The sequence below is a fragment of the Triturus cristatus genome, chromosome 4_1, assembly GCF_964204655.1.
Source record: "Triturus cristatus chromosome 4_1, aTriCri1.1, whole genome shotgun sequence".
Classification (NCBI taxonomy): Eukaryota; Metazoa; Chordata; class Amphibia; order Caudata; family Salamandridae; genus Triturus; species Triturus cristatus.
This window is the reverse complement of record NC_140585.1, coordinates 986,159,973-986,179,061: the sequence shown is the minus strand read 5'-3', so window position 1 is coordinate 986,179,061 and position 19,089 is coordinate 986,159,973. Positions and strand designations below refer to the sequence as shown.

General features: G+C 44.2%; 1 protein-coding gene across 1 annotated transcript in view; it reads right to left on the bottom strand.

The window, feature by feature from the left end:
- The window catches only part of LOC146855952 (solute carrier family 23 member 1-like), a 1,135,305-nt gene that overhangs the window by 477,889 nt on the left and 638,327 nt on the right, over window positions 1-19,089 (bottom strand). Inside the window, exon 8 of the mRNA XM_085653904.1 lies at window positions 2,615-2,783. Within this exon, the coding sequence (XP_085510030.1) occupies window positions 2,615-2,783 (169 nt within the window). The remainder of the gene's footprint in view (window positions 1-2,614; window positions 2,784-19,089) is intronic.

The window sequence follows — 19,089 nt, the reverse complement described above, 5'->3', positions numbered from 1 at the left end:
TCTTTAAATGACGTTTTGCAACTTTATGTGTGCTTCCTAATGCAGCACACATAGAAGTTATAAAAAGTCATTTTTTATGGGGGGGATTGTTTAAGCGTAGGAAGGGACACCTTCCTGTACATAAACAATCAATGGCGTTTTGCTGTTTTTATGTGTGCTGCACAATGCAATACACATAAAACAGCAAAAACTAGGAGAAATAAACCATTTCTCCAGGTTTTCCCTGGTCTTAATTTTGGCACTGCCTCCTATTTACGCCACCCTAGTAAATAGGGGGCAGTGTCAAAATCAATGGGTGTTGTGGTGGAATGCCCACAGCAACACCCATTGCCCTCCCCTTTCATGCTAAGTACAGCGTGAAAGGGTGCCTCTTTTACAATGCAGCGTTAATCCACTTTAAGTGGCTTAAAGCTGCCTTGTAAATAAGATGAAGCCCCTATCGCCACCACAACTTCACTAAAAGTGCCATTGTGGTGGCAATGGGGGCTTGTAAATAAACCCCTAAGTTTTCAATCAATAGGCCAGTGCAAGGTTTTGAATTAGAAATTGCTGTAATGTGTTTAACCAAGTAGAAGAAAAGCAATGATGACTTCTGGCACTGTGAAAAATGGCTGCGCGACCAGTACAAATCCTTACCCCACAAATCATGTAAAACATAATAAAAAGAATATGTTAAAGGTGTGGAAAAAGCTTCATGTCTTCACAAATAATAATGACAAGAAGATAATTTATGGCATGCAGGAAAGTTTAATCCAAGTCACTCGGTCCGGGTCCGTTACAATAATGCCCCGACCCATTCCCAACCATTTTCCCCACTCGGAATGCCCACCGTGAAAAACAACACCTGGCGTGATTCCCACGAGCATGGAAAACAAACGCTCGTGGAAACCACGCTCACAGTAAAGACTATGTAACACATCTTCCCCCCCCTTTGTTTGTTTTTTTTTTTTTTTTTTTTTTTTAGTACTAATCCATCACATAATCTTTGAATCTCTCAGGACAGTGATGTTCCCGTCTCCTCCTTGGAGAATCGCTACCCTGAATGGAGCCACCAGAATTTTGTCTGGGTAAAACATCATTATGTACATCATCCAAACATGCATTCTTGTCAGAATTCTTAGGAAAATAGGAAACACCCTTAAATAGAGATACTCTGTTCAAATTCCAAACACTTCCTCTATTCTCACCGCACTGTTAAACACTTCTATAACTTCCTTTGGATCTGACCAACACTGCAAACCTGAACATTTTCTTTCCTTTTCAAACGGACCAGATCACCGATTGCAATTTTTTGTTTGCTTCCAAATCCTCTCTTCTTATCCATGACCCGTTTCATTTTTTTTTTGTACTCTTGGACTCTTTGTTTGACTACATCACAGTCAATTGCAGTGAATGTATTACCATCTAAACATTTTTTTAACCACCACGGAACTAAACTGGTACTTGGTTTACATCCCCTCAAAAGCTCAAATGGACTAGCCAAGGTAACTGAATTAGGGGAAGTCCTATATGCTAGTAACATGGATTGTAAGGCATTACTCCAATTGAGACCCCCTTTGATGGACAATTGGATCGCTTCCTTCACTACACGGTTAAATCGTTCCACCTGGCCATTTGCTTCTGGATGGAACACAGCAATTCTCCTATGGTTTATGCCACATTTTACAAAGAACGACTCTATCTCCCTACTAATGAATTGAGGCCCATTATCCGTAACTATTTCTTCTGGAATTCCTTCTCTGCAAAAAACATTATCTAAAAATTCAATCACACTTTGTGAGGTGACCTCTTTAACCATCTTAACCTCAGGCCATTTTGAGAAATAATCAATTAAAACAATGCCAAAACACTTATCCTTGGGAAGAACATGAAATGGGCCAATGATATCTATACCCAATTTTCTCCATGGACCAACAGGAAAATCGACTGGATGAGATTCAACTCGGAAAGGAGCAACCGATTTATCACTATTCGAACACTTACTGCACTCACGTACAAATTGCTCAACAGAGGCATCTATTCCAGGCCACCAAAATGCCTCCCTAATTCGTCTCCTAGTGAAAGAAATTCCCAGGTGCCCCTCATGAGCAATCTCCATGATGTTTTTCCTCAGAGCAAAAGGCGGAATAATTTTGTCAGACCTCACAACCAGTCCATTTTCAATGGCCAATTCATCGTAAATCTTGCCAAAACTCATCATATCACGTGACAATTTCCTTAATTCCGGCCACCCCTGTATGATGTATTTTTTTACAGTATTTAGTTCAACATCCTTTTCCATTTCGGAGATCCATACATCTTCACGTAATGTTGATTACCCACCGTGTATTAAGTCCACATCTTTTGTGGTGAAAGCTACTTCACAATCATCATCCTGAAAATTTCCCTCGCTAGCAATGGGTAACCTGGACATACAATCTGCATGCATATTCGCCTTCCCTTGAACATACTCAATACACCTGGCGTGATTCCCACGAGCATGGAAAACAAACGCTCGTGGAAACCACGCTCACAGTAAAGACTATGGAACAAAAGGGCTATGAAAATGCCATATCCGAACAATACACAGTAAGTCCCCTAGAAATGTTGAATGAAATACCAATGCAAGACTCACCTCTCTGATGCGTGACTGCCATGGTTCTACGTTATCGAATACATTTGTGTCTGTGTCTGTGTCATTTGACGAAAGTGGATTTTGCTCCGGGCACTTCCACTGGGGCAAAGACAGAATGGCCAGGGTCGGTGTGATGAAGCTGAAGGTGCCACCTTGGAGGATTGGTAGCCTGGAAGAGTAAGAGAGTAGCTCATTTAGCAAAAATTACAAAACCAGTTATTTCAATATACTTATGTCCTTTACCACATAGATCTTGTAGTGAACCATTTCAGAAAGTTGATCAAAAGTACTGCCACCATTTGAAATCTTGGGGCCAGACCCTGTACATTTTACCAGTGTTGGATAAGTGTTGTGCATGTGTTCTGAACAATTTCCTACTGACATTTTAATTTGGATAAGAGAGAGTGTGTGTGTGTGCGTGCGTGCGTGGGTGTGTGCGTGTGTGTGACGCATGTAGAGATATATATACAAATAATCTCCCAAATCCTTTTTGCGGTTGAGAGGGAAGGAGGGAGAGGCACCATGAACCAATGCAGTAGCGGTCCGTGGAGGGAGTTCCGTGGGGCGGTGAGGCGGGGTGGGGGAGGGGCAGGGTGGGGAAATGTAAACACCGGAATATGGATGAACGGAGGTAAGTACACATTTAAATCAATAAAACGAATTCCTTTGCGCACTGCATCGCAAAATGCGATGCAGCGCGCGCAACAAAATTCATTTTATTGAACTCCCTCCATGGACCGCTAATGCATCCTATATATGTTAATCGTGTGTTATTCAGATCTACAAGCAGTTATCTCATTATATTAATCTCTAAACAAATAAATATAAAATATCTTTCAGTCTATTTGCTAATCCATTTATACAAGTTTGTTGACCATTATAAGAACATCATAATATCTGCATATCATGACACTGTCAAATAGTGAAATTCATCAGTCATTCTCAGTAGCGGTCCGTGGAGGGAGTTCCGTGGGGCGGTGAGGCGGGGCGGGGAAATGTAAACACCGGAATATGGATGAACGGAGGTAAGTACACATTTAAATAAATAAAACGAATTTCGTTACACGCGCTGCATCGCATTTTGCGATGCAGCGCGCGCAAAGGAATTCGTTTATTTAATTAAATGTGTACTTACCTCCGTTCATCCATATTCCGGTGTTTACATTTCCCCATCCTCTATTGCACTTATCCCAAACCACATTTCTAGAAGCTTCAAAATTTAAAGTGTCTGTGCATCCATTTGAACAGCTGTTAATTACACATAATTCATGTACATTTCCATATATAAGGTGCTATCGTTACAGTACATATGATTAAATATTGCACTCATCTCTTTATATTTATTAATTAATTAATGTATTTATTTATTTATAGGCTTAAGGTTAAGAATGGTACAAAATTCCAACGTATGTGATTTATATACCTTGTTCTCGTCTCAAACATGTGACATTTGTCTAGACGCAGTAAGATGCTGTCTGCTTTCAGATATATTTCATGCATTTTAGCTAGGGGGTTTCTCTTTGTGTACTTTGATTTTACATGGAACATTCCACTTCAGTCCCGAAGTTGCTCTGTCTGTGATTAACTATTTGGAATACTCTCCACGTACATACAAGGGCAGAGATGCATATCTCTTCTGGAGTATTATTAAATTTGACAAATCAGACACCGGTCAATGCAGAGAGGTCTTCTTGCAGGCTGACTTTCTTTCTGAAGAAATAATAAGATTTTCTTGCACGAGTAAATCTCAAAATCAAGATAAATGTTCCATTCCATTAAGAAAATGAAGCAATGATTTAGTTTTGCAAGAAAGAAACCTCAGAAGTCAGGGGATTAGATCTACGTTCATTAATTCTTGAAGATGCACACCCGCAATTGTAGAATGCTAATATTGGCTCAGCCAATCAGAAAACTTCCAATTCGGTAATTACCTGTAGATGTCTGCCTGTTCTCTAAGTTCTTTCAAAGGCAGATAGTGAACTTGATGGTGACGGGGAGAGCGGGGAATTGTTTGTCTGTCTCTAAGGAATCGACTTTCTATGGAGGCTGATAGCAATTTGCCCTCGTTTTGCTGGGCGTTAGCCACCTTTCGATTGCCCTTCACTCTTTATGCAGTCTTTCATGCATCTCCGAACTATAATTGTGGGATGTGGAATTAGCTATGGTTGGCACCCTCGGCAATGGGCATTACACAATAGGAATGTTCTGAAATGTTTGTGCAACAATGCCATAAGTACTGACTTTCTGAGGTGGGTTGACACGTGCCATGAAAGGGTTTATGTCTCAACTATAAAAAAACACAATAATAAATAAAAAAAAATCAAAACCATGCACTTTGTGATTACCTTCTTGGCAGATGTGTCATGGCAAAAAATAATGAGGGACTCAACACAGCTGCATTTGTTTAACTACATTTAAATGGAAAAGGACAAGCCTGCATTGGCTACACCCGAGCACCTTCACCTCATGGGAAACATTTTTCATCATCAATGCACATTCGTGAACACGCAAAAACATCATATACTAAGTCTAGGCAGCAAAAGTAGAGGAGATTGTAGACACAATACCCGGGTCTAGGCACGCAGGTGGACGTGGGGTTGGGGGCATGGTGGTCTGCCACTGAAGAGTAGCCCTCTACGAAAGGTTCTTATTAAAGAACGATCAGAGAAAGGAAGAGCCGAGGAAGCAGGGTTGCTTGAACAGAAACAGAGAATGAAACACCAATTATGTCCACAACAGTGCCTTGTATTTGCAGGTAACGTGCAGAATTCAAGACATACAAGAAGGCTGTAACAGGGACCATTGCGTGCCTGTATCTTAGGCTGTGTCTGAAATTGAATGCTTCTTAATACACCGTCATATGTCAGAATCTGCATTATTTGTGGCCCGTCATGCTGGGAATCCCAGGGTTTCTTTGTCATTCACAAAAATCCATCAATGACATAGAACAAAACAGAGACCACAAGCCAACCGCGGAAATGCAACCGTAGAGCGAGTAGTTCATCACGGACCACTATTGTTTAGCTATGAGCAGAAGGGAACCACCAATTGGACACTCGTGGAACTCGAGCCAACCGAGAGCGATGAGCCACAATCATGGCACGATGTACCAAAAGAGAAGCTTCTTTGAAGTGAACAAGTGAAGATGGAAGGACTCCGCCTTAGAGCAGCACCTCAGAAACAATACATTATTGTGTACATGTCAGCATCACATTATAGTGTGAATATTTTCCAAAACTGCCATTAGGCATGGCTATCGCCTTATAAAACTGGTGTGCATCTTTCACTGTGGGCTTGGTGGTATAAACAAGAAGGGCAGAGTAACTTAGAGGGGTGTGCTACCATGGTTGCCAACCTCCACTATAAATGGTAACAGATATCTCAAGTCACGTTGCACCAAGCATTAAACAATGGTCATAGGTATGGGCTTCACTTGGCATCTTTATCCATGCCACGTTTTGTAAGAATAAGGTGCACACGTATTTTTATTCAATCTGTTGTGCGCGTATAAGGAAAACTCATTAGTAGGCGCACAACGTGACATTCACTCTTCCCATTTGCCCAGAAACTCTCAGAAACAGAGCGTGTTGTTCATGGCGTAGCCAAGGGACAAAGAGGCTGAAGATCGCAGGGCGCAGATTTAAATAGCCTTCCAGCGCGCCCCGATGACATCACTTCATTCAGCCCCCTTTTCGGCCCTGGGGAAGGTCCAGTCCCCTGGCGCTACTAAGGGCGCCCCTCCTCTAGGCGCGGGGGCGCCGGTCATTTTATATCTTCACTGGTTTGCCGATATAAGCTTTGCCCCCTGACACTGAGCCCTTTAACGGCTTCAGGCCTGATCCATCTTCCCATTCCGCCCAGCCGCACACTGACAGGTGTGACGTCAGGCCATATCGCTTCTTTCCTCAGCTGTAAGTGGGCAGTACTCTTGCTCCCATAACTGCTAGAGAAGGGCCCAACACGCAGAACACCATTGGCCTTGCATAAATCTTATACACCGGCTTGGAAGTCTGAGGTGCAAAGCAAACACCTCCTCTAGCCTTCTGTTGCCTTTGTCAAATTGGGGGATGCCATGCACAGGAGCTGCACAGCACATCATGCCTCCAGGCCACTGTCAAGGCGTACAAATATAAAGACCTAGAGGGGCACATACCCACACGTGCACACCAAAGCTTCAAATAAGTTGAGCATTCAGCCACTCCACAGCTACCAAAACAAAGGTCTCGTATGACACATAGGGGCATATATACAAGGAGATAGCGCCACCGCAGTATCATTTTCTTTCACCTGCGGGGGCGCAATCAGTGCTTTACACTGCTCCATATTGACAAATTGGTGCATTGGGCTCAATGCGACAGTTTGTAGAGACCTGCGTCACAATATACCTGCACCAGGTATAATGTATGCAGGTTCGGTGTTGCCATGTTAAAAGCCACGTACAACTGACGCAATGAAATTTACAACTTTTCACTGCATCACTACTTCTTGAGAGCATCAAAATCCCTACGCCTTCTCAAACCAGACGTAAGAATTGATGCAGGGCTGTTAACATTGGACTTGCCTCTGTGTTCTGACGCATTGCTGGAGTTGTGTCAGTCTTACGACCGACTCCTGCAATGTGCCAAAAGATGCATCAGAATTTCTGTCGCATCTATGAATCCTTGCGGTGTAGAGCATTGTAATGTAAATACAGTGCATCCATTGTGTTGTAAAGGCATTTTCAGTAATTGCAAGAAATCTGACGCATTAATGCCAATGCGTCAGTTCTTGCAACTATGCCCCATAGTTTTGGGAGAATGCACACTTCCTCTAAAGAGCTATTTACTGCTTGGAAATGAGGGCCAAATTAGAGAACTAAGTAATTTTTCCCACCAGTCTGGGCATGACTAGTGATTAGGGCAGTACATCTCATGTTTTAGTATGGCTCCACTCCACAGGCCACGCTGCATAGGGACAGAACATGAATTTGGCAAACTATAAGCGCCTTGTGGGAGAGAATAAACTGCACAAACTGCTAGAGTAGGTTTGTGGGTTGACAAGAACGCTCCTTCAGCCCTTGCTCAATACTTGATGGAGCCTTAGGTCTGGTTATGAAGACAGGAAAGGTGCTGAGCCACCTTAGGATTGCTAAGAGAGGGAGTGTAGGTGGCATGCAGTGACAGCCCTGAGAGTTGGGGGTACAGAGGTTGATTGAATCTAACAGAAAGGGAGGCATTATTGGAGACCGTTTACTAGGTTCTATCTGGTCTCTGATGGGATCTTTTATGAGGAAGGACCTGCTCCTAGTATGTTTCTTTTTAGGCCTGTGTTCCTCTCAGGTTGCTGCTATACTGCTAACGAGTATCTAGTATGGGATTAGCTTGTACTGAGGTCCTGCCACTATGCACCACTTAAGCTGAGAGATCACTCAGTGGTCTGTCTTCCCATCCAGTCTGCATAACCAACCAGTGCCTGATCACCCAGGGACCACACAGGTTGCAGGTGCTATTGAAACACATTTTTAACTTATTCATCGAGTTTTCCACCATTGTTACCACACCACTTTGCCCACTCACAGCCTGCTTCACTATCTTTCAGGGGGTTGAACCCATTGATCAAAATACTGATAGTTAGCCCTTGCAGAGTTTTTCATTAGCACAGAATATTAGGTGGCCTGGTTGTGTATCTGGTAACAGACCCGTCTCACTGCTTGGTCCCACATAGTGCTGCAAATGTCATCCTTTCTTCACCTCTGCTGTGCAATACATTCTTCACCATCTCCCGTATCTTCAGCCACATTCTGATTTCTGCCCCATCACAAACCAGCACCTAAAGCCATCATCTTTTTACTTTTTCAGAGTGCACTATCAAGTGTCATTACAAAGCTATGTACAGGGATTGATTATTTGATCTCTTACAAGGTAAGAAAATTGGGCATTTTTTGTGTTGAATTAGGATTTTCCCCAGTAGATAACACGCTAAATGACTATAATTTATATTTTACTGCTATTAGTGTTCAATCTGAAAACATAATTTTTATTAATGAAAATAATATATATACTCTTATATATCATTCACGTGGAAGTGGCCACATACATCTGGTGAAAGACCCTGAAAGAACTTTAGATATGTAACAGTAAACTCATAAATCTTCTTAGTCATCTTTATGCAGAGGATATGTGATCTAGAGCCTAAGTTACTGATCTTGAAATGAAAATAAATATATGCATTTTTGTATTTCAAATGTTTTGTAATGTCTTATCTTTATACTTTTGAATTAATCACCGTCACGACTGACCGATCTAGTCCATTGTCTTTAATCTACTGCACCTCCAAGTTATTACTTAGTATTTTTAGTAGAAATGAATATGTTACTAATAAATTCATTAAGTATATTTAATCTCTCTCTAATAGATTTAAAATTGCCGTATGGTCCATTTGATTCCTACTGCCTCACCATACGTAGCGTAATACAATCATAAAGAGAGGAAATAAATCATATCATCACTACTAGAGTGCTGAAGGCCAGCGTGGGTGCTATAACTTAACAAATGACTTTGCTATTTGAAACTGAAAGTATAAGAATGGAAATAATATTTGGAAAAAGGAAACAAGAGCAAATCCATAAAATATCAAGTCCAGTTATTCACACACAGGTATTTAAAAATGGAAGACTCGGGCCACATGTAAAACCATTTTTAGAGGTCGCAAATGGAGAATCGGGACATTTGCGACCACTAAAATGGCGTTTAGCATGTACAACGTCTCGCAAAATAGGTTTTGTGAGTTCATATTAGGAAGGGGCGTGCCAAGGGCATCTTTTCTTAATAGTGAGTTGCAGGGACATATATGCTTGGCTTGCGTCCGGAATGCAGTCGTAAAACATTCAAGCAGGGACCTGATGTCATTGGTGGCGGCGATGAGGGCAGTTTCGGTGCTGTGGTTGCTGCGGAACCCGGACTGGAACGGGTCCAGGATGCTGTTCTCCTCGAGAAAGCTGGTCAGTTGTTTGTTGACGGCTTTTTCGATGATCTTCGCCGGGAACGGGAGCAGTGAAATGGGTCGGAAGTCCTTGAGGTCCTTGGGGTCCGCCTTGGGTTTCTTGAGTAAGGCGTTGATCTCTGCATGCTTCCAGCGCTCCGGGAAGGTCGCTGTCTCGAAGGAGATGTTGATGGTTTTCTGGAGATGGGGTGTGATGGTGCTGCTGGCTTTGTTGAAGATGTGGTGTGGCCAGGGGTCTTCCGGGGACCCGGAGTGGACGGTGTTCACGATCTTGAGGGTGTCGTCGCCGTTGATGTTGGTCCAGGAGATCAGGCGGTTGGTACGGGTGGTGGTCATGGGAGTCTCAGTAGTTGCCAGGATGGTGACGGTGTTGAACCTGTTGTGGATGTCTGTGATCTTGCAATGAAAGAAGGTGGCCAGCGAGTCGCACAGGTCTTGTGAAGGTGGGATGTCGTTGGTGTTGGAGCTGGGGTTGGAGAGTTCCTTCACGATGTTGAAGAGCTCTTTGCTGTTGTGTGCGTTGTTGTCTAGGCGGTCTTTGAAGGAGGTCCTTTTGGCGGATCTGATCAGGTGGTGGTGTCTGCGGGTGGCGTTCTTGTGGGAGGAGTAGCTTTCTGGTGTTCGTTCACGGATCCAGGTTTTTTTGAGTTTTCGTCAGGATCGCTTGGAGGCCTGGAGGTCTTCGGTGAACCAGCTGGCTTTCTTGCCAGTGTGGGTGTTGGAGGGCTTCTTGAGGGGGTCGAGGGTGTTGGCGCAGTCGTTGATCCACTGTTTGAGGTTGCGGGCGGCAGTGTCTGGGTCGGTCGGATCTGTGGGTGGGTTCCTGGCGAGGGAGGTGGAAAGCTGATCTTCGGTGACTTTGCTCCAGCAGCGGCGTGGCATCTGTTGGGTGCGGTGGTGCATGGTGAGTTTCCGGAAGGTGAAGTGGATGCAGCGGTGATTGGTCCAGTGGAGCTTGGTGGTGTGGTTGAAGGAGATGTGGGAGCTTGCAGAGAAGATGGGGTCAAGCATGTGGCCGGTGGAGTGGGTGTAATAGTTTACCAACTCCGTGAAAGAGGTGGCAACCCATTTGCAAATGGTACGGGTTCCCCAAAGGACCCCTTCCCCTTTGTGAATGTGGGCACCAACACTTAAGAGCAGGCAGTGGTACCATGGAACACTGCCTACTCCTAAAGAATGAAAAGTAAACTTTTTCTTTTTTAAATGCATCCCATTTTCCTTTAAGGAAAATGGGCTGCATTTCCCCCCCAAAAAATCGCTTTATTTGAAAAGCAATCACAGACATGGCCACCATCCCTGTGTTTACAGGTTATTTGAAGTGGCTGGCAAATTTTACAGTGCAGATTATGGCTATAAATTACTTTTCAATACATATAATTACCTTACATCTCTAATGCAAGTGTGACAGGCAAATCACCAAGAAAAACTCAGAATACAATGCTTTGGGAGTAATGATTTTGGAACCCAGTGTTGGTTGGAGGCTACACAGGACACATGAAAAATGTTTGCCATTCTCAAGCGGCGTCATATCACTGAAAGCATTTTGCCGCAGAGGTGACAGACAAGTTTGTGAACCCAAATTAGTTCACAGGAAGTGGTATCGATTAGCCTCGTCTGTGAAGACAGACCATTGTAAATTGAAGACTGGATGTTGCAACGTGCTATTTAATAGTGAATGTTTCAAGATATTTTTTTTTAAACATCAGTAGGGATATTATGTAAAAACCATGTCATGCACCGCAGTTCAACGAGGTCGCATGTAGAAGCCGGGCTCTTGGTGGTGGGAAGGAAACACCTTCTATACCCAGGGAACTTTGGGGGAGCAAGATGTGGACACTGTGTCTCATGTCACTACGCAAGCCAAAGGGCAAGGGAACATTTTGTTTCCAGCACTCTTCAAGGAAGGATGGCCGTGAATACCGTGCCATCTGATGTGGAAGTCCAGGCTACCCTCACGCAGTGCTTAATTTAAGCCAGTGGTTTCTGGTGCTCGGCACCGGCACTTAATTATCAACACCAGCGCTTGTGACAGTCAGCCACAAGGTGGCAATGCCTGGCTCAAATAGAGATGACTAATTATTAATTCAATATACAATTAAAAATGACTATCACATGCCGCCCAAGCCATTCTTATAGCTTTGGTGGCCTGGAATAGTCTGAATTGTCACACTTGTAGGAGTATGATGCTTAGTAGTTGTGTTGTTAGTATCATTTTCAGTATGGCAGGGGCAATGTGTGGTGCAAGCTGCAGTAGCCTCCTGTCAAGAGCCCTGGCACTTATTTTTTTACAAATGAAGCACTGTCTTCACAGTGCTGAGGACGGCAGAAGGTTATCTATCAGGTGCAAGTCCCCATCCAGAGATGGAGCCCCCACAGAGGCCCAGATGGGCAGTGTTAGTGGGGGTCAGGGCTGCAGTCTTGGCATGTGGCTCCCCCTCCAAGAGAAGAAGGTGTGCAGTGTTTTTGCTTCTGGAGTCATTGACACCCCCAGGAGCTCTATGCCACATAGGGAGTGTGAGCACCACCAAAAGAAGGTGCAAGGGCCCACCTTGATTGAAGTTATGATGCATTGGCAACACCCTGGGGTACCAAGGACTGCATGGGGTCAGAACACTAGAAGGACTCTAAACTAGATTGTGTCACATCCTAGAGCTTGGGTGTCAGAATAGCTGCCCAAAGGATCCAGAACGAGCGGCAGGTAGTTCCCAGGGGGGGGCATCAAGACAAATGGCCCAGAGGGTGGTTCTGGATCCACACACTGGCAGCCCTCACAAGAGGCATGGAACGAATGGCAACAAGGAGCACACAGGGGCAGGATCTAAGGGAGCTGGCCCAACCATTCAGGCTGGTGAAAGGCAATGCAGGAAGGTCTCTAAACAAAGTAAGAATGAAGAGGAAGAAGTTAGGGAGGTGGCATGGGCTCAGAGCAGTGCAGCTCTGCAGTGATCTGAAAAAGGTACAGGGAGGACCCATATGTGTGCAAGATGGCTGAGAGGGAGGCAACACCATGGAGGAAGTTGTGGAACCCAGACTGATGAGACAGAGGCTCAGATGCAAGCATACTCTATGAGCAAGTGGTTGACAGAAGGCAACCGCCTGGCAGCAGGAAGAGAAGGCACAGGTAGGCAGTGCACTCCTTCTTCAAGCGATGGAATATTTGGACAATTGTTTTGCCTAAGAAGGTCATGGAGTAGGTGATGGGTGGTAGAAAGATCGGAAAGTGAGCATAGATGGTGGGGGCATGGGCCATAGCAGAGCGTGAAAGAGAGAGAATAAGTGTGAGAGGCAGGAGGGAGAGTGAAGGGAGAAGGGGTTTCAGCTAGTGTCAGATGGAATATTTTGAGTCCTGGGAGAATTACTTGCTAGACAAGAAGAAAAGCAGAGATGGACAGACTGACACCGGAGGTAGGGCAAGAGATGGGGGGCCACGGAGAGAAGACATGAGAACAGCAAAAGGACAGAGGTGGGACAAGAGAATGAGTCAGCAAGGTAGAGTTGGAAGTAGGAAGTGACAAAGCAAAAGCAGCTAAGGCCTCACAAGAAGCAAATTTAGAGCAGGACAAGATTAAAGGAGTGGATCAAAAGTGAAAATATGGGCCAATGGGAGGCGATGGTGTCACATTTGTAGATGAATAAATTGAGGAAACTATGACAGCTAATGGCTTTGGAAATCAAAAGGAAAGATGCTGGTTTCTTTAGATATTGCTTGGACATTTGAACTTTGCACGCAGAGTGATGGCCCCAGGGATAGTATTTATACACAGCTGACAATCTCATTGAGGGAATGTTTAAGCCCCATCATAGGATAAGAATGACTAGCAGAATTAAGGAAGACTTAGAGATGTGGCAGAGATTTTTGATTGACTACAATGTAGTAACAGTGTGGCAACATGATGATTCAATCGCATGGATGTGGAAATATTCTCCAGTGAGTTTGGACAAGGGGAAGAGGAGCAAAGTGTGGGGGCTGATTTTGTTGACCATTCCAGAAAGCATGGTGACACAGGCGAGAGTTGCGGTGGCATCTGCCTTGGTTTAAAAATTGTTCAGAGCAACATTTATATTGATCTTCTACGGAGCATTTAGTGTCAGACTTGATTGAGGCAAAGGACTATGAAGCGTTCCTGAGGGGAACCAAGGGGAAGATGTGCTGATGGAAGAAGGTACGAAGCAGATAAAAGTGAGAAAGAGCAACAACAGATTAATGGGCAGCCAGGGGTGCAGTGAGTCTGAAGATATCAAGGGTGCAGGCTATATGCCCAAAGAGGGCGCGCAAATATGGTTGAGGTACAGGAAAAAGGTGGTAGCCATAATTTTTCCATGCAGGTGGCATGAAAGTAATGATGTGGGAGGTGCTAGGGTTGCCAAGAATATGCCTTGACAAGAGAGGTTGAAAAGGCAAACAGTTTGGGACACACTCTTATGGAAAGGCACAGCCGCAGAAGGGTTGAGTATACCTGAAGGAGAGGGAGTTGAAAAGGCTTGAATGATGGAGGAGTAATTATATAGGTCATGAAGGATGAGGTTAGGCAGTGCTTTGACAATGCTGATATCCTCTCCATGTGCAGTTGCGGCATGTAGAAATAAGAAGATCTTTATTTGCACTGTACACACAAAATAAGGGTTGAGAGGTACAACTCCTCATCCATCCTCCGAAACTCTAAACCTAAAACACACAAAAGAGATGAGGAGGTTAAAATCAAAGATTAACACCCTCTATGGGGACCCGTATATGGGATAAAAGTGATACTGATAGTGGCATGCTTCATCAAGAGGTGTGCTACAACATCCCCTGCGTATCCAACACCAGGATTGGAGCAATGATTTTTTTCAGTTTCAAAACACTCAAAGGGATCCACCGTTTAATGACTCAATAAAACTACCTTAGAAGTATCCCTACTAATTTATTCTAGGTCGCCTAGGTGGGGTTGAAAACTCTAGATGAGATGGTCTTGGGATATTATCAGGGGTAATTACCTACTTATTTCTTTTGTGTGTGGTAGATCTGGACTTACAGCTAATCCACTGTGAATTGGGCAAGTGTACAAATGGGGAGGCAAAGCTACAGCCAACAACAGAGACTGGATTTTAATGAGGTGACAGTGCTGTGGAAAGGCCAAGGCAGTATGAATTGGAGGTAGTTGAAAGAAATGTTATGGGAGCTAATTGGTAAATGGCCTCAGCCATTGGCTGTTCTTATCCACCTAGGAGAGAATGATTTGGTCGAGAAAACAGGTTTGGAATTGATAAAAGTGATAAAGAGGAATTTGAGTGAGGTGAGTGAGATGAGTGGCAGATGGGGTAAGACAGCTCTATATTGGACACAGTTGCTGTCCAGGAGGGTTTGGAGGGGAATGGGAAAACCAGCTGCAATAATTAAAGGGTCGGATTTAGAGTTTGGCGAATAGGATACTCAATCACAGAAATGATGGATATCCCGTTCACTGTATTGCATGTTCCATTGCATATTCTCCAATAGTGTGTCATTAGCCGCCATTCCCAGTAAAAATGTAACACAAAACACACCATTGCAGCAACAACACCTCAGAAACAACAGGCAGGAGTGTAAGAAATCAGGTTTTTTTGAGGGGGTTGGAAGCCTCACTTAGGCAACAACCACAATCCTTGTCAGGTTGAGCCACAAAAGTCAATAAATTAACGTGTGCTAAACCCTCTGTCAGGTTTATTATAGAAAAACTGTATTAAGTATTTATGCAGCACACAAACAGTAATAAAGTGTAAACACAAAAATCACAAAACAATTTGAGAAAATATACTACATTTTAATAAATAAAATAATACTAGAATGACAGAAATCCAATCAATAGAACCGGAGTGTTGCAATTTCAAGGTTTTATTTAAGTATAACTCCTAGAAGCACAAACCGCCACTCATGGTCATCTCGTCCTGTTAGACCAGGGGAAAGTCACAAGTTTAGGCCAGCCACAATGGAGCATGGGCTGGATAAAGGGACCAGGTTAGTCCTTCTGAAACCAGTTTGAGACGGAGTAGCCCACGAGGAGCAGGGAGAGTATCACAGACGGTCATCGCTGTAACGCAAAGATCTGGTCGGGTGCCTCGGAGGGTCGTTGGGGGAGCTTCAAGTTGGTGGTCACTGGGGCCTGTTGTTGCTGTTGTGCCAGATGCAGATCTTGTGTTGTCGGTTGTTGCTGGCGGTCGCTGTAGCAAGATGAGCTGGGTTCACTTGAGCTTCGCTTTGGCGGTCATCATGGGTGGCAAGGTCTTGGTGAGAACGGGCCTGTTTGTGGTCATGAAGAGCCTGAAACATCAGGATTTCTCCTTTTCTCACAGAGTGCACTCTGATGACAGCCAAGGGTCCAACACCTCTACAGGATCAGGGACTCACTCAAGCAGAGGCCAACAGGTCTCAGGCAGGTCCAGTTGCAAGTCTAGGCAGGTCCTGTTGCAGCAGGTCAGCTGGGCAGGTGCAGGGATGCCTCTGAAGCTTGTTGTGCCCTGTAGCTCACAACAGGAGGTCCCCCTGTTGACCTTTAGAGTCACTCAGGTTAGCATAGGATGAAGGGAGCAGGTTTAGCCTTCCTTCTCAGGAAGCAGGGCAGGCCTTAAATACCAAAGCAGTCCTCTGGAGAACTAGACTGGCCTCAAGCTGCAGGACACTCCCCTGGTAGCAGCAGGGCAGAGCAAGGAAGGTCTCAAGTAGCAGGGCAGTCATCTAGGGAACAAAGCAGTCCTTCTTCTGTAGCCCACAGGTCCAGGAGTGTACTGAAGAGGTGGTTCAGGAGGTCCAATATTTATCCCTGCTGCCAGCCTTTGAAGTGGGGGTGACATCCTGGCTATACCCACATCTAGTTCTGGAAAGTTCTTCCCTTCCCCTGCCCAGGTTCCAAAACATCTGAAGTGACAAAAACTGGTGTCAAGTTCCTTTGTGTTTATGCTGGAGGCAGAACCTTTAAATGTAAGTGGGGCAAGGAATAGCAATGCCACACCCATCCTTGCAGGATGGCCCAACCTGCCAACAAACAGCCTCCCTTTGTCTCACTGTCTGAGAAGGATACACAGAGGCCAAGTGCTAACTATTTATAGTCATGTGGCCCAGGAGTCAGGCAGTAGGTACCAAACTGGTTTGGACAAGAAAATGCCAGCTTTCTAAAAGTGGCATTTTCATAAATCCGACTGTACCTTTAAAGAAATTACAATTTGTTTGAGTCCAAACTTCACATCCCTATCTGTTCCCCATAAAATGTTAGCACTTCATGAATGTAATAAGTAAACCCAGTGTTACCCAGTGACAGAGCTAGGTTGTACAGTAGTGAAAAAAAGATGTAGGTGTTTTTCACTACCAGGACATATAAAACTTAAAAACACATCCTAATGTTTAAATACAAATCACCCTGCCCGATGGGATCTTTAGGGCCTACCTTAGAGGTGACATGTGTGTTCTAAAAAGGAAGGTATAGGCCTGGCAAAAAGTTTATTTCATCAGGTCATGGCCATCATAGACATTTTACTTCACACTGCATTTAGACGGTATAACAATAAAAATATTTAAACCCATAGATCAGTAAAGCATGCAGGGAGTGGGCTATCAGCGTTGCCAGCATGTGGAATTCTACGCTTCAAAAAAAATAAAAACAATTTGCAGGTTGTCAGGGTTTGCAGGCAGAGGCGCCTACCTCGGTGTGATTCCTAGGTAAAAAACTACAATTCCCATGCTGCCTGCAGCCCTAAGGATTATGGGATAAAAGATGTACATGCACGTCGTGCGTAATTCTCTACTTTGTTATTTACTGGGAGGCTTGGATCGGCTGTGCGGGATCTCTCGCCCATCTCGTCCAGAGGAAGTGTTTTCGCATCCTGATCTTTGGTTTTTCCTGGCTAGGCCAGTGTTGGGGAGAGGCTTAGCAGCGCCTCTTATTTCCCAGAGTGTTTCTTGTGGTGGGGTTTGATAACACAAAACGCGGTAAGACGAGGAGTCTTAGCCGCGTTGAGTACCGGCGTTTCGAGGATTCAGAGACGAGTATTCCATTTAGTACTTTGTAGCGGTGGGAACACAGGCTTGCATCCTGCTGCTTTGCAGAGGTTCTACATCGTTCTGGAAAGACACAAATTCACTCAACTTCTACGTAGGAAGTATCCAAGGGGGCCAGCAGTCTTTCTTTGTATGTGGAGCTGTACATTCATAAGTTTCTTTTGGGCAAACTTGTTTTATGATTTTGATTTTCTTAACTCTGGCCACGTTCACTTCCATGTATGGATTAGTATTCATTGTGAATGTGAAGAGGAGCTCATTGAAGTTTGTGGATTTCCGGTTTCCTAATTAAGGTATCTCTATACATTTCTTTCTACTGTGTATCTATCATCATTAAGGAAAACCACGGTTTATGACTATAATAGACCTGCGTTGGCTACAGTGTGTGCAGGAGACATACTAGTGCACATACTAGTGCGCATGACTTTTGAATTAAGAAGCCTTACCAGCAGTATTGCTCAAATCTCCTAACTTTTTTCCTTTTCTTGCTTTTTTAGTGGTACGTAAGGTGATGTTCCTTTCTGATATTATTTCGTACAGTTCAGGAGAGTGAATGAGAGGAGTACAGGATCTAGATTCTATTTTGATTTTATCTTGTTGGGTTCATGTATGGAGAATTATACAGAAGGTTTTTTGGCACTGAAATTCTTTCGATTAGGCAAACCTTTCTATAACTAAAAGGTATTTACGGATCATTAGCGAGATTTACAGAGAGTTGACTTGTATCTTGTATTCTACTTAGTTTCTTCATTATTTATTCAACAGGTTCAAAATCCCTGCAGCTCCCTTCCTTACACCCCTATCCCTCGCTTGACCACTCTACTACTCTGTGTAGTATTTGTTGTACAGAGTTGGGGATGTCAGGAGGTGGACCACTTTGTGCATCATTCCGGTTCTGAGGAGTTCCATCTTCAAGGGCCCTGACACAGGTGAACTAAAACATCCATTTTTTTTTTAAATGTCATTTTTCTTAGATTTCCAATGTACAATGTACAATGAAAAGAAGTATACTGCAAACAATTACCACTGAGTTTTCCCTCTTCCAAACTCCCTCAATCAATCAAGCAATCAGGGTTGGTAAAGTGCAACTACTCACCCGTGAGGGTCTCAAGGCGCTAGGGGGGAGGGGGTGGCTCTGTTGAGTGCTGGGATCATCCGAAAAAGCCAAGTCTTGAGGTCCTTCCTGAACTGGGGCAATGTGGGAGATTGACGGAGGTGGAGGGGGAGAGTGCTCCAGGCTTTGGCTGCAAGGTAGGAGAAGGACTTTCCTCCCGTTCTAGTCATGTTGATGCATGGTATGGTGGCCACAGAGAGCTGACTGATCATAGGTGTCTTTTGAGTACGCTGAAGGACAGGCGGCTGTTCAGGTATGCAGGTCTGGTGTTGTGAAGGGCCTTGTATGCGTTGGTGAGGAGTTTGAAGGTAATTCTTCTTTCAACTGGAAGCCAGTGGACATCACAGAGGTGTTGGGTTATGTGACTGT